General features: G+C 33.6%; 1 protein-coding gene across 19 annotated transcripts in view; it reads right to left on the bottom strand.

Moving 5' to 3' along the window:
* Window positions 1-16,628, bottom strand: part of CCDC18 (coiled-coil domain containing 18) — a 108,765-nt gene that overhangs the window by 67,288 nt on the left and 24,849 nt on the right. For 18 of the 19 annotated variants that reach the window (XM_072834532.1, XM_072834536.1, XM_072834539.1 and 15 more), the window contains 8 exons: window positions 15,938-16,034; window positions 13,996-14,117; window positions 12,495-12,786; window positions 9,479-9,597; window positions 8,510-8,670; window positions 3,894-4,114; window positions 2,624-2,734; window positions 1,238-1,369 (listed from right to left, as the gene is read on the bottom strand). In XM_072834532.1, coding sequence (XP_072690633.1) covers window positions 1,238-1,369; window positions 2,624-2,734; window positions 3,894-4,114; window positions 8,510-8,670; window positions 9,479-9,597; window positions 12,495-12,786; window positions 13,996-14,117; window positions 15,938-16,034 — 1,255 coding nt within the window. The remainder of the gene's footprint in view (window positions 1-1,237; window positions 1,370-2,623; window positions 2,735-3,893; window positions 4,115-8,509; window positions 8,671-9,478; window positions 9,598-12,494; window positions 12,787-13,995; window positions 14,118-15,937; window positions 16,035-16,628) is intronic. The other variant, XM_072834528.1, reaches the window with a different exon arrangement.

The following is a 16,628-nucleotide window of genomic DNA, read 5'->3' as shown; positions in this document are numbered from 1 at the left end:
TACAGAGTTTCAGTTCTGACATATATTCCACAGGTCCCTAGGCTCTGTTCTTTTTGCCAAATCTTTTTTCTCTCTGTTGCTCAGATTGAGTAATGTTATTGCTCTATATTTCAAGCTCATATTTTTTTCTCTTATTCTATAAGAGTTCCATTCTATATTAAATCCACCCAAATAATCTGTTTTTTACTTAGTCTTATGTTTTTGGTCTCACACGTTCTTCATTACCTTGTTTTTACTCTTTTAAACAAAAAACACTTCTACTCTCAATCCTCAAGCAATTAATATCTCTAGTGGAAAAGAGTAAAAAATCACTCTTACTTTAATAATGTCAAAAATAATTATTAAACTGAAAGGGCAAGAGTAAAAAAAAAAAAGAAGAAGAAGAAATGGCAAGAGTATTATTTAAGAAAGCATTGTAAAATGATCCAGAAGTAATGGGATGCTAATTATAGTACTGGCTACTTTTCTATGTCTTTGTTTCCTTCTTATCTAAAAAAGAAAGTGAGCTAGTTATGTTTAAGGTTCTTTTCAGCTTTCATATTCTAAATATACATTGTATCTACTTGGAGAAACACAGTATCTTTTTTTGCCATATACTTAATTCTTTATTTTGTTTCAAGTTTTTATTTAAATTCTAGTTAGTTATAGTGTAATATTGGTTTCAGGAACAGAATTTAGTGACTCCTCACTTACATATAACATCCAGTGCTTATCACAACAAGTGTTCTCCTTAATAGCCATCACCTATTTAGCCTAGCCCCCACCTACAACCCTCTATTAACCCTCAATTTGTTCTCTATAGTTAATAGTCTCTTATGATTTGCCTCCCTCTTTCTCCCCTTCCTTATGTTCATCTATTTTGTTTCTTACATTCCACATATGAGTGAAATCATATGGTATTTGTTTTTCTCTGACTTATTTCTCTTAGCATAATATACTCTACCAGCTATTTGCAACAGCCACTCTGGGAAATAGTATAGAGGTTCCTCAAAAAGTTAAAAATAGTACTACCCTATGACCCAGGAATTGCACTAATAATTTATTTACCCAAAGGATACAAAAATACTGATTTAAATGGGCAAATACACCTCGATATTTATAGCAGTACTTAACAAAAGTCAAATTATGTAAAGGGCCAAATGTCCATCAACTGATGGATACACACACACACACACACACACACACACACACAATGGAGTATTATTCAGCCACAGAAAAGAAAAACATAGTATCTTACTCTTTCAATCTGCTTTTCCATTTCTTTATGCTGTTCAAGATGAATTTTCTTGGCCTTTTCAAAAGCTAAACAAATTTTCTCATGTTCTGTATTGATATTAGTTTCTAGACTTCTTATCTTTTCATTCTTTTCCTAGAAATACAAAAACACTTTAATGTCTCTGCCTCTCCCTCTTTGTGTCTCTCATGAATAAATAAAATAAAATAAAATAAAATAAAATAAAATAAAATAAAATATAAAATAATAAAATAAAATATAAAATAATAAAATAAAATAAAAAAATAAAATAAAATAAAATAAAATAAAATAAAATAAAATAAAATAAAATAAAATAAAATGGACATCTGGGTGGCTCAGCGCTTGAGTGCCTGCCTTCAGCTAAGGGCATGATCCTGGAGTCCCAGGATCGAGTCCCACATCGGGCTCCCTGCATGGAGCCTGCTTCTCCCTCTGCTTGTGTCTCTGCCTCTCCCTCTCTGTGTCTCTCATGAATAAATAAACAAAATATTAAAAAAAAAACACACTTTAAAAGAATATAATTAAGAACTAGTTTTACATAAAAGAATATAAGTAAATCATTAAATTTGTCATATTCTATTTTTTGAAGACTCACAGTAGTGTATAAAACTTCAAAAATATTTAAACATTTATTGAGGGATCCCTGTGTGGCGCAGCGGTTTGGCGCCCGCCTTTGGCCCAGGGCGTGATTCTGGAGACCCGGGATCGAATCCCACATCGGGCTCCCAGTGCATGGAGCCTGCTTCTCCCTCTGCCTGTGTCTCTGCCTCTCTCTCTCTCTCTCTGTGACTATCATAAATAAATAAAAATTTAAAAAAAAAATAAACATTTATTGAAAAGATAAAATGATTATTTTTAAAAACTGTATCAAAATGAAAAAAAAATTAACTATTTTAGTAAGTGGCTGGGGTGCCTGAGTGGCTCAGTGAGTTAAGTGTCTGCCTTAGGCTCAGGTCATGATCTCAGGATCCTGGGATTGAGCCCGTACTGGGCTCCCTGCTCAGCAGAGAGTCCATTCTCCCTTTCCTTCTGCCCCTCACCTTGCCAGTATTCTTTCTCTCTCTGAAATAAATAAAGAAAACCTTAAAAAAAAAGATTTACTATTTTAAAATACTGACAAGCATATCAAAGAAATATACTATTTCCTTCAATTCTACTAGAATAAAAACAAGAAATTACAGGTAACAACTTGCCATATAAGCCTATAAACTTAAAAATGCAGAAACAAGAAAATGAATCCTCAGAAAAGTTTAGTAGAATTTATATTTTTCTATTTGGTATAATGTATGACAATGATTATAAAACATGCTGTCACAAATCAAGTGCCTTAAAGTCACAGTGAATTTGTAGCCAAACAGTAATTTTTACCATAAGCTCCTGTTCTAGTTCTGCATTTTTTGCAGCAATAGAGGAATAAGCAACAATTTTTTCTTCCAGCTGTTTTTCGAGAGTTAAAAGTTGAGAACATTTCTTTGTCATCTGAAAACACATTGTAATAAATAATCAGTTTTTAAAAATAAATGACAATTTAGAAGAAAAATAGTGAGTGAAGACTGGGTATATGACAGATTGTTCTAGCTATGTAATACATAAATAGTTTAATTCTGACCCCATGTCCAAAAAGGACTTCATCCTAACTCATTTCTTAACAGTAGCTGTTAAAGACTGACATTAGTATAATAAAATGTTAACAATAGCTATTTCTGGTGGTAGAATTATTAATAATTGATTTTGTTCTTTGTCCTTTCTGTATTTTCAACAAAACTGTGCTAATTTTGTATTTAAAAAGTTATTAATCTCAGTACTAGATTATTTTTAAGTAAGCTATTGCCTATAATTTAGATTTAGACTAAATCTCTTTTTCTAGTACTTACATAATGTAAGTAATCCCACAGATCTTTTCCTCAGTCTAGGCTACAGATTTTACAAAGAGAAATCAGACATTTTAAAAGTACTCCCATAGATGGCATCAGCCTCAGTTTAAAGTGTGAGTATAACATATACACAAGTGGTCCTGGTCTATAATTACCTGAAAAGGTGTCCTTGTTCTGTTCTCAATAGAAATGAGAATCAGATATTCACAAAACACACATTATGCAATTTTCAAAATGTAATCCAAGCATATCAAATTTATATGCAGTTGTTCACAAATTCAGATTCCTGAACATGACTCCATACCTACTGAATCAGAATCACTAGAACAGTACCCAGAAATCCACATTATTTAATAGGCTTCCCAGCTGGTCCTGCTGTTAGCTAACATTCAAAATCCTCTATTATCACTCCTTTTTTTTTTCCCAATGACATAATCCAAATTCTTTACTTGTAAATGTTTGTTTTTGTAAATGTGTTTTAGCCATATTAACTTATACTTAGAAGAAATAATAGACCACAATACATCACAAGTTCTATCATATATGAGACCTGTTAGCCACTAGAGAGTAATTTCTTACTTTTAACATAGATTATAACCCAAAGGTTTCCAAATATAATTTTAAGAGGATTTATAAATGATGTGGTACCATTAATTTTTTTTAATGTATAAATCTGGACTTAACACATACAACTTTTACAAAACTCTATAATATCTTTTTTTGTCTCCAAAGTTAGTACATATGAACAGCTCATTCAAGCTTACTTCACTTTCCAGTTTGCTAGAGCTTGAAGCTTTCTCTAGCAGCTCCTCTTGTATCAGCTGAAACTGACTAGTTCTGTGAGCCATATTAACCTTCAAATCAGAATTCTCAGCTTCTATTTGCATCAACTTAGTACGTAGTTCTTCTATTCCAGAAGCAAGTCTTTGCCTTTCTTTTTCATATTGCTTGCTCATAGTATGTTGACGGTCTTTTATTCTTTCTGCTAACAAACATAAAAGGAAAATTATTCTGTATAAAAACTTAAAGAATAAAAACCTATTCAATGTTGAAAGATTTAATCATAAACAAATAATTTCTCATCTGAAGAATTCTAAAAGAAATGGAGAATGAGACATACATTAAGGAAAATATAATGAAGGAGCATGGTAAAGAAGGTATTTCTATTACTAAGTACATCACAAAGAAGGAATAAATTGCTCAAAGTCACTCACTTTTCTGGACTATTCCTTCATACCAGAAAAAGCCTTTCTCTACCTATAAAAGTTCCCATTTATTGGATAGAAAATGTAAAACAAAGCATTATTTAAAAGAAAGTTGTCCTGTTTCCTTAAACTGAAGTTAACCATAAAATTTCTCTAGATAACCTGGCATCAAGAATATTTTGATGAAGTGTATATAGCTGCAAGTTCACAAGCCGAAGGCAAGGGAATCCTTTCTAAACAAAGGTAGTTGTTCAAATACATCCTTTTTTCACTACAAACATATAAATCTACTCCCACCTAAAAGTGATTGAGCTTTCAGGAGTGCTTTAAAGAGGCATAATGTATACATAGGTACAGAAATTAGTAGAGATGCACCATGCCTTCAAGGGTTGCATAAGTGCTATTTCCTATCAATTTTCCATATCCCTAATATTTCACTTACTAGACTATCATTAGCTCTATACTCTTTGATGTAAGATAATTTATGACATATTCATCAACACCTCTACTAACTAGCATTCATTTTGCTAATAATCTCATTACTCATCCCTATTCTCTCTAATTACTTAGATATCTAATTCTCTCTGCTGTCATTTTTCCTGCCACCAGCCAATCATATTTGAAGACAGACCATGATAAGTTGAAGATACATATGTTAACCTCTAGGGCAACCATTAAGAAAATAAAGAGGTATAGTTAACTAATCAACAGTAGAGACAAAAAAATGGAATATTAAAATATAATTGATCCAATAGAAAGCAGGAAAGATGAATAAAGGCCATTAGAATAAACAGCAAATGGGATGCCTGGGTGGCTCAGCGGTTGAGTGCCTGTCTTCGGCCTAGGGTGTAATACTGGAGTTCCAGGATCGAGTCCCACATCAGGCTCCCTACATGGAACCTGCTTCTCACTCTGCCTCTGTCTCTGCCTTTCTCTCTCTCTCTCTCTCTCTCTCAAATAAATAAAATCTTTAAGAAAAAATAAATAGCAAACAAATATCAAGATGATAGTTTCTCTCTCCCTCTGCCCCTCTCCCTCCATGCTCTCTCTCTCTCAAAAAACAAATCTTTTTAAAAAATAATAAATAGGGATGCCTGGGTGGCTCAGTGGTTGAGCATCTGACTTTCGCTCAGGGTATGATCCCAGGGTCCGGGATCGAGTCCCACATTGGGCTCCCTGCAGGGAGCCTACTTCTCCCTCTGCCTGTGTCTCAGTCTGTGTCTCTAATGAATAAATAAATAAATCTTTAAAACATAATAATAATAAATAAAAATGTACTTTACTGAAGTAATATTTACTTATAGTAAGACACACCCATTTAAAATATAAAATTTGATATTTTGTCAAATGTTTCCCTTGTAATCATCACCACAACCAAGACATTTAATATTTCCATCAAAAGACATACAAATGGGGGGGATCCCTGAATGGCTCAGCGGCTTGGAGCCTGCCTTCGGCCCAGGGCGTTACCCTGGAAACCCGGGATCAAGTCCCACGTCAGTCTCCCTGCAAGGAGCCTGCTTCTCCCTCTGCCTGTGTCTCTGCCTCTCTCTCTGTGTGTCTCTCATGAATAAATAAAATCTTAAAAAAAAGAAGACATACAAATGGCAATAGACACATGAGAAAATGTTCAGCATCATTAATCATCAGGGAAATGCAAATCAAAACCTCAGTAAGATATCACTTCACACCTGTCATAATAGCTAAAATCAAAAACACAATGAACAACAAACAAGTGTTGTTGAGGATGTAGAGAAAAAGCAATACTCACACACTGTTTGTGGGAATGCAAACTGGTGCAGGCCCTTAGAAAAGAGGATAAGTTCCAAAAAAAATTAAAAGCAGAATTACCATATGATCCAGTAATTCCATTACTGAGTATATATCCAAAGAAAATAAAAACACTAATTCAAAAAGATATACACATCCCTATAGTTACCGCACAATTATTTATAACAGCCAAGATATAGAAGCAACCCAAATATCCATCAATAAATGAATGGATAAAGATGATGGGGTGTGTGTTTGTGTGTATATGTGGAAAATGGAATATTACTCAGCCATAAAAAAGAATGAGATCTTGCCATTTACAACATGAATGGCCCACGAGAATACCATGCTAAGTGAAATAAGTAGGAGAAAGACAAATACTGCATGATTTCACTCATCTGTGGAATTTAGGAAACAAATGAACAAAGAAAACAAAGACAAAAAAACTATTCTTAAATATGAAGAACAAATTGGTGGTTGCCAAAGGGTGGGGGAAAGAGTTAAATAGGTAAAAGGGATTAAGAGTACACTTCTCATGATGAACACTGAGTAATGTATAGAAACGTTGAATTACTATATTGTACACCTGAAGCCAACGTAACACATTATGTTAATTATACTTCAATTAAAAAAAAAATCACAACATTGTTTCCTTCAGGATTCCTTATACTCCTCAGTTTTCTTTGGGTTTAATTCTGTCTTTAATTATTCTTATGGTGAAATGTTAGATTATAGATTTTAAACACTTTTTTCTTTTCTAAAATGTAAGTATTTAAAGGTATAAACTCATCTTTAGGCAATGTTGTAGTTGCATCCCACCAATTTTTATATGTTATATTTTCATTTTATTCATTTCAAAATATCATGATATCTCCTGTGTTTATTTCCAAGTATTTAGAATTTTCCAGGTATCTTTTTGTTACCAATAGTGGACATCAATTCATGAAGGAACCTGAGTTCAGTTTTTAAAAATGTTTTAAGACTTACTTTATTGGCCAGCAAATGAACTATCTTGATGAATATTTTAAATGCACTTGAGAAAATTGTGTATTCTGGTGATTATTGGGTTGAGTGACTGTCAATCGTATTAAACTTGTTTATAGTACTTAAGTCTTCTTTCCCCCCTAATGATTTTCTGTGTACTTGTTTTTTTTTTAAGATTTTATTTTTTATGAGAGACAGAGACAGAGAGAGACAGAGAGAGAGAGAGAGAGAGAGAGAGAGAGAAAGAAAGAAAGAAAGAAAGAAAGAAAGAAAGAAAGAAAGAAAGAAAGAAAGAAAGAAAGAGAAAGAGAGAGGCAGAGACACAGGCAGAGGGAGAAGCAGACTCCATGCAAGGAGCCTGATGTGGGTCTCGATCCCGGGACTCCAGGATCATACCCGGGCTGAAGGCAGGCGCCAAACCGCTGAGCCACCCAGGGATCCCCCTGTGTACTTGTTCTAACAGCAACTGAGAAAGTAGTCTTGAAATCTTCAATATATATGTGGGTTTGTTAATTTATCCTTCTAGTTCTGTCAGTCTCAACTCTGCTTTGTTTGAAATTAGTATAGTTATTCCAGCTAATTTTTTTACATATAATTGACATATATATAATGTTGTATTAGATTCAGGTATACCACATGATGATATACGTATATATTTTGAAATGATTACCACAATAAGTCTACTTAACATCCATCATCACATATAGTTACAAAGTTTGGGGAGACAGGAGAGCTTTTAAAATTTACTCTCGCAACAATTTTCAAATATACAATATGGTATTATTAAGTATAGTCACCATTCTATACATTGTATGTCCAGGTCTTGTTTATCTTATAACTTAAAGTTTGTACCTTTTGACGACATTTACCCATTTTTCCCACCCCTAATGCTTCCCTCCGGCAAACACCAATTTGTTCTGAGTTTGTTTTGTTGTTTGTTATTTTGCTTTGACATTTTATACATAAGTGAGATCATCCAGTATTTGTCTCTTTGCCTAGCTTCTCATTTAACCTAATGTCCTCAAGGTTCATCCATGTTGTCACAAGTGGTAGGGTATCTTTTTTATGGCTGAATAATATTTCATTGTATATATATACCACATTTTCTCTATCCATTCATCTGTTGATGGATGTTTAGGTTGTATCCATATCTTGGCTATTGTAAACAATGCTGCAATGAACACAGAGTGCAGATATCTTTTCAAGACAGTGATTTCAGATGTCAGGTAAATTCTCATCTCAGTAAAGTACATTTTTTAAAAATAATGCAAAGTTCAACAATTTTGAAATTTTTGTTGTTACCAACCCACAACTAGTACTACCAGATTATCAATAATAGAAACTAAACTTCCGGTAATCCATTTCTCTAAAAAACTATCATAAAAGACTTAGAATTAAAGAATTCAATTTAATACACTCACCTAATTGATTACCTCCTAGTTTTACTGGTTCTGTCTCTAAACTATTTAATTTGCCACTTTCTTGTTTGTCATTATAACCAATAAGACTCTGAGATAATTGATTTGCAGCCAAGTTTGCCTGAAGCTTTTGAATTTCTGCCTCCTTTATTGCCAGCTTAATCCTGGAACAAAATAAAATACACCAAAATTAGAAATATCCTATATAAATATCTCATACCATTTTTACCTTTCAAGTTAGCAAAAATTTTAGAACTCTGATATTTATTAACTACTGGGCAAGATGTGGAAATTCTTAATACCATTAAGTGGAATGTAAACTAGTTCACCTACTTTAAAAACTTGATAGTACATAGTAAAACTAAAAATGTACACATACCATTACCCAGCAATTTCACTTTTAGGAATATATACTGGAGAAACTCTGGCATATTATAAAAGGAAACATGTAAAGGTATATATTTTGCAGCACTGTTTCTAATAGAAGAAAACCAGAAACAAGGTAACTATCAATAAATAGTGATACCGTTATAGGATAGACTAACCATACTAATCCACCCATTGATCAGTCACTCTTAACTACCTACCTCAAATGTATGAACTTAAAAAATAATGCTGAGTGAAAAAGCAAAATTACAAACAATATAAGCACATAGTGTATTTTGCATATGTGGATATAAACATATACAAAATGGACTGAAGAATATATACCCAATTCAGGATGGTGTATACTTAGAAGGAGAATTCTCTAGATAGTGGGAAGGGAAACCTCATAATGTCTTTAGTTCTTACTTAAACACATTTGGAAAAACTATCACACAATGTTAAGAATCAATTCTTAGTTGTGGAAACACAGATATTTGTTATATTTGTAGAACTTTTTGTATATTTTTCATCTTCTCAAATATTTTAATTACCAATTTAAAAAAACAACATTGTATTTGCTACAACTTAAGCATCTGAAAACCATACCTCAATTCTGAAATCACCATTTTATTTGCCTCACAGCAGCCAATATCTTCCTTGTTTGACAAACTACTCATCTGGTGTTTAGAAAGAGATGATTTATAACCAAACATTTCTCTTTTTAACTGAAAATTTAAAAACAAACATATATAAACTTACAACATCTATGATGCAATTGTTTTATTATTCAGAACACCAATTGAAAACTTTTGTGAATTAATAGAAACAACATAATGTCCATCAATAGGAGAAATGTATAAATACATTATAAAATGTTAACAGGAAAACCACAAGAGTTCAAATAAGCCTGCATTATATAAATCAGTTGGAGACATCATATAACATAGCATTAAGTGAAAACAACAGAGGCACATGTAGTATTTTCCAAAATAGATTAGCTATATATGTTTTTCTATAGCATTCATATGTGGCAATATTTAAAATATGGATAAGAAGGATATACAGGAGTTTTGGAATAATGCCTACCTCGGAGAAGAGGTGGGAAGGATTGGCATCTAACACAGTACATAAAGAGGCTTTATTTATCTGTAAAATTTTATTCTAAAAAATCTGAAGTGAATATCCCAATATGTTACTCAGATTTAGCAAATGGTATGCTGCATTGGTCTCTGCTTTTCTGTATGTTTGAACAATAGAGAATTTTTAAAATTAGTTGTGAAAAGGGGCAAGATAAGCACTTAATGACTACAACCGAACCAGGCTTTCTAGAAATGAAAAAAATTCACATTTCCAAACCATGTTATTATTAGCACTGCATAAAACATCAAATCAGGGCAGCCTGGGTGGCTCAGTGGTTTAGTGCCTGCCTTCGGCCCGGGGCATGATCCTGGAGACCCGGGATCGAGTCCCATGACAGGCTCCCTGCATGGAGCCTGCTTCTCCCTCTGCCTCTGTCTCTGCCTCTCTCTCTCTCTCTCTCTCTCTCTCTCTGTGTGTGTGTGTCTTTCTTGAATGGATGAATAAAGCTTTAAAAAAAAAAATCGAAACAAGCATATATTACCACACCAATTTCAGAATCACATACAAAGTAATTCTTGATGTTGAGTCAAATGAGAATATCAATTTTATTTTATTTTTTTTGAGAATATCAATTTTAAATGAATGTTATCTGCATCTAATTACTATCAAATTTCAAAAGCAGTACATTAAAAACCTAAACAAATAATTAGAATCCTTGAACAGTAGATATAGCAGAGGGCTGGGAACCAAGAATCATACATTCTAGTTTTAATTCTATTAGCTAATTTAAAAACTACTTACTTCCTTGGTGTATGTTTCTTCATAAATAAAATGACGGCATTGAATCAGATGAGTTCTCAGGTCCCCGTAGCTTGTTAATTCCATTACAGTTTAAAATTCTTTAAGAGTCTACCACCCATCCAAATGTATTTGAAACCAGCCATGACACATTTATATATGTTTTTATATATATATATGTTCTCTTGATCTCACTTTTATTTTATACCTATCAATAATGGATTTCTTTTAATAAATGCTTCAATAATGATTTCTGACCCAGTTATATTTACCTTCTTCCTAATCTCATTCATACATATGGTCATATATATAACTGAAAGAAAAATGGTGGTCAGCACTATCATAAAGACATTTTAATGTTCTGTGCATTCTAATAAGTATATGAAAAGCTGCTCAACATTATTAGTCATTAGAAAAATGTAAATTAAAACCACAATGTGATACTACTTCATACCCATTAAGGTTGCTATAATCTAAGAGATAGATAATAAAAAATGTTGGCTAGGTTGAGGAAAAAACAGGAACTCTCACACATTCCTGGTGAGAACATAAAATGATACAGCCAGGGATGCTTGGGTGGCTCAGCAGTTGAGTGTCTGCCTTTGGCTCAGGTAGTAATCCTGGAGTCCTGGAATGGAGTCCCACATTGGGCTCCCTGCATAGAGCCTGTTTCTCCCTCTGCCTATGTCTCTGCCTCTCTCTGTGTCTCTCATGAATAAATAAATAAAATCTTTTTAAAAAATGGTACAGCCACTTTGGAAAACAATTTAGCATAACTTTATCATATGATCCAGAAATTCCACTACTAGGTATCTAACTCAAGAGAAATGAAAGTACATCCACACAAAAAGTTGTACACAAATGTTCATAGCAGCATTGTTGTCAATAGTCCAAAAGTGGAAGGAATCCAAATGTCCATCTATTGGTGAATAGATAAATAAAATGTAGTATATCCATACAATGGAATAATATTCAACAGTAAAAGGAAATGAGTACTGATATATATCACAACGAATGATCTCCCAAAATATTTAGAATGCAAAAGACTTTATACTATAGTTTTATTTATATAAAATGCTCAGGGGGATCCCTGGGTGGTGCAGCGGTTTGGCGCCTGCCTTTGGCCCAGGGCGCGATCCTGGAGACCCGGGATCGAATCCCACATCGGGCTCCTGGTGCATGGAGCCTGCTTCTCCCTCGGCCTGTGTCTCTGCCTCTCTCTCTCTCTCTCTCTGTGACTATCATAAATAAATAAAAATTGAAAAAAATATATTAAAAAAAATGCTCAGAAAAGACAAATCTCTAGAGGCAGAAAAGTAGATTGATGGTTCCCTAGGGGTGGGTGTGCATACAGGGACTAATTATAAATAGGTACAAGGGATCTTTTGGGGATGATAAAAATGTTTGAAAGCTAGATTGTGGGATTATTCCAAAACCTGTAAGTTTACTAAATATAACTGAAGAGTACAATTAAAATGAGTGAATTCTGTATTATGTCAATGTTACTCAAAGCTATTTTTAAAAAATCCTGAGTCGTTCTTATACAAGGCACCACAAGTCTAAGAAAGAGTGGAAGAGTGGAAAGGTTAAATGCAGAAAAAGAAAAGAGAGTACAAAAGAAATTCATGATTGAAAGTAGAGATATGTAAAAATAAATCAATCAATAAAAGCTAATAAAGCAACCATAAGATGATGACTTCTTATAAAGCATTTCAGTAAAATTTTCTTTTTCACCCATACTTACTGGCAATTGGGACATAACTTTTTCCAAACTTCTCAGTTCCACCCTTGAACTTTCTATTTCTTGCTGACACAAATCCAGTCGCTCATTCTGTGCTGCAACACGGAGTTTTAATTCTCGGTTTTCATTCATTAGAGAAAATTTTTCTCTAAGTACTTCTTTCTTGTCTTCTAACTCATTCTCTAACTTCAGAATACTTTGTCTAGATTCAGTTAGTTGTGCCATAACTTCTGAATTTTTCACTGCCATGATCCTTAATTTTTCCTTACCATTGTTATTTTCTTCTTTTAACTGCCTATGAAGAAAAAAAAGCACAATAATGAAAATAAAATATACATTCATTTTCAGTAGTCACATTTAGTTAATATCACTTTTAAAACATTTTAAAGCCTTATTCTGGAATAATAATACCTGCTCACATGTACTGAGTGCCTACTTTCTGCACACCAGGTGCTCACAACTTTATGTGGGTAGCAGCACTATTATCACTCTCTGTTTATAGATAAGAAAATCAAGGTATAGAAAGGTTATAGAAACTTTGCCAGTGTCTCACAGTAAGTAGGAGGGCAGGATAACTCCATTATATTCAAAGTACTTCTGCTCCCTTTTCAAAAGTATAAGACAGGAGATATAACTCAAAATCCTAATTCAACATATCACAACATCAAGAAAGTTTTAGATTACATAAGGAAAAGTCATGAACTATTAGCCATAACTCCAAAAAACAGTAATTAACCATTAACAGATTACTAGGCAGTATTATTTTCAAATACACACACACACACACACACACACACACACACACACGCGCGCGCGCGCCTATAAAAAAAATGTCAAGGGAAGCCCAGGTGGCTCAGCGGTTTAGCACCACCTTCAGCCCAGGGCATGATCCTGGGGACCCAGGATAGAGTCCCACGTCAGGCTCCCTGCATGGAGCCTGCTTCTTCCTCTGCCTGTGTCTCTGCTTCTCTCTCTCTCTCTCTCTCTCTCTCTCTCTGTGTATCTCATGAATAAATAAATAAAATCTTTTTTTAAAAAAAACATGTCAAACAGAACAATCCAATCTTTAGAACTGTTGGTGAACGGATAAATAAAATGTGGTACATCCATACAGCAGAATAATATTTAACAAAAATGAAGTACTGATATACATCGCAGTACATTCAGTTTCCTTTATCAGACTGTTAATATCTCTGAAATGAGAAGGCTGGACTAGGTGATTCTTCATGATTTGAAGAACACATACTTTACTTACCAGTTAATGTCACACTATAGGGATATGATGTGTGTGTATTTAGAAGTATATTAATATTAACATGTTTTATTCATTAAAAATCTTAATGTTGTACCTAGAAAAGAATTTCAGTCATGAAACCTATCTTTCTATGTAATTTAAGGCCATAATTACAATAAATACATTATACAAAATAATCTGTTTTAAAATGTTTCAGTTCTTTTTTCCATTTCCAGACAAAAATCCTTTTTCCACAACAGGATACTGTACCTTAATTTCTCTTTCAGAATTTCAAGGTCACTTTTATATAGACCACACTTTTCCTGTAGCCTTTTATTTTCTTTTTCACAGCTAATTAGATTTTTCTCTAATATTTCTTCTTCAACTTGCACCTAAAACAATAATTTGTTTTAAGTGGACATACTACTGTGGTCATAAATTTTAGGTGTTTCAAACTAAAAAGTAGTGATTTCAGAAATAAGCAGGAAAGTAGAGTAAGTACTTCACAAGTAGTGAAAGAAGCTAAGTAAACTTCCTGGGCAGTAACAAAGGACAGGGAGGGGAACTCGACCACCTGTTCAGAGATGGTTAAGAGCCTGTAACAGAAGGGCAATGGTACTATCATCTGAAAGCGAATGTTCTGGCCTCACAGGAGCAAGGCAAGCAACTCATGTAAGGATGCTGCATCATGTTACTAAAGGCTAACTATACTGCAATATTTTTGAAGTAATTTTTGAAATTTTAGCCACTGAATAACCCACTGAAATAACAGTCCAAGTCTAAGACAGGTAAAAGTCAAGCACGCAGGTTGGAGTGGTGGGAGTGAAGGGCTCAGAAGATCTGCCCCACTTCCTCTGTTACATCTATGTAACTATAGGGCTCTGCTGAGCATGGTTTGAAACTGATAATCTTAAGTGAAAAAAAATCATCTTACCTTTTCTTCTCTTTCCTGTATAAAATCCTCACTCTCCTGAGGACATCTCCCCCACACACACTGAGCATTCTACCTCCCGCTAAGGATTACCTTATTAAAAATCCCTTTTGTGGTATTTCATTCCCACAGGGACCTTCTCCAAGGCTTTCAAAACAGTGATTTAATTTACACTTAAGACCAGTACCAAATGGGATCCCGATTTAAAATTTTTTTTATTGAAATATAGTTAACATACAATGTTAAATTAGTTTCAGGTGTATAACACAGTAACCCAACAACTCTATGCATTATGCTACACTCACCACAAGTGTAGCTACCATCTGACACCATATAACAGTATTACAATACCATTGACTGTATTTCCCATGCTGCATCTTTCATTCCTGTGACTTATTCATTCCATAACTGGAAGTCTGTATCTCCTACTCCCTTTTACCTATTTTGCCCTCCCCCTCACTCGCTTACTCTATGAACCATCAGTTTGTTTTCTTGATTTACAAGTCTGATTCTCCTTTTTGTTTGTCTGGGTTTTAGATTCCACATATAAGTAAAATCATATGGTATTTGTCTTATTATATTTTTAATAATATTTCTTTTACCCTTCTACCTTTCTTTGAACAGAATCATTAACTTCCTCTCTTTCAATTATTATCTCAAGACAGAAAGAAGTCTCTTGTGTCAGTATCCATTGACCAGACCTTTCTTCTGAGCTCAACATCTGAATATTCAGCATGTGGCCTTCCTCCAAACAGGTTTTATTATCCATCTGGTATTACTTGAGAATATTAAATGAATGTAAAAAAGCTACTATACTACTATGCAGAATCTGTTCAAGGAATCTTCCCTCTGAGAGGCAAAAGACAGACCCTCTCAGAGTGGTAGGTCCAGGGAGACCATCTGAAGGCTATACAGTCTACCCTGCCTTCATTTTCATTGAGGTGATGGGAATAAATTTTCTGATTCTGTCTACAGCTCCAACCTCTGCTCAATCACCTCATCCTTCTCCGCATTATTTTTTCCTTTCTCTATATGTTGTTCTTCCCCTTGTCTCCTTTCTTTTTCCACTTTGGATAAAAAGGTTTCTGCTTATTGTAAGAAGATTATAAACACCAGCCTTCACCAATATTTATAAATTTTTTATTCCAACTATTTTATTATGAGGTCATGAAAATTATTCTCTGTTTTACTTATAAACAAATGTATTCTATTTATGTCTATTTTTAGATTTAGAATATAGACAGTAACATAAAACACTGAATTGGCATATCTCCTTCTTACCTTTTCCAGTTTTTCAGCCACTTTTTCTTTATAATGTTGGAAAGCTTTACTCAGCTCTTCGGCATTATATAGTGCTTCATTCCTTTGTCGTTCAGCTCTAAAATTTAAAAAGAGATAATTAATAAAAGTAAAGAATGCTCTGCATTTTAGTCAAATTCCAAAGTAATCTATATTTTAAGGAAAAATGGATATAAGAAGTACTAAAAAAGAGCAGTACTAAAAAGGCTTAAACTACAAAATGAAGCCCAGAGACTACAAAAATTTCTTCACTATTATCAGTATGAAAAATGAAATATAAAACACTTAATAAGCTTTGAAATATATATACATTTTTATGTGTTGGCAATTTTTTTCTCTATCTGGAAAAGACAGATTAAGAGAAGTGGCCTAAGCTGTATAAATTTTCAAAGATCAGTTATTACAGAATCAGTCCACTGTCTAATATATTAAAAATACACAGTAAATCCTGTAACCTTTGCAAAGGGCAAGTAAATTCTCAAAAACATATTTCAGAAGATATATCTAAAAGATACAAAAATCTGAACAACAAAATCCAACCACTACTAAGCACTTAGTTTTTTATTTTTAAAAAGATTTTTTATTTATTTACTCCTGAGAGACCCAGAGAGAGGCAGAGACACAGGCAGAGGGAGGAGAAGCAGGCTCCATGCAAGGAGCCTGATGCGGAACT

This window comes from Canis lupus, chromosome 8, assembly GCF_048164855.1.
Source record: "Canis lupus baileyi chromosome 8, mCanLup2.hap1, whole genome shotgun sequence".
Taxonomy (NCBI): Eukaryota; Metazoa; Chordata; class Mammalia; order Carnivora; family Canidae; genus Canis; species Canis lupus.
Note: the sequence above shows the minus strand (reverse complement) of the source record. Positions and strands in the feature narration are given on the sequence as shown.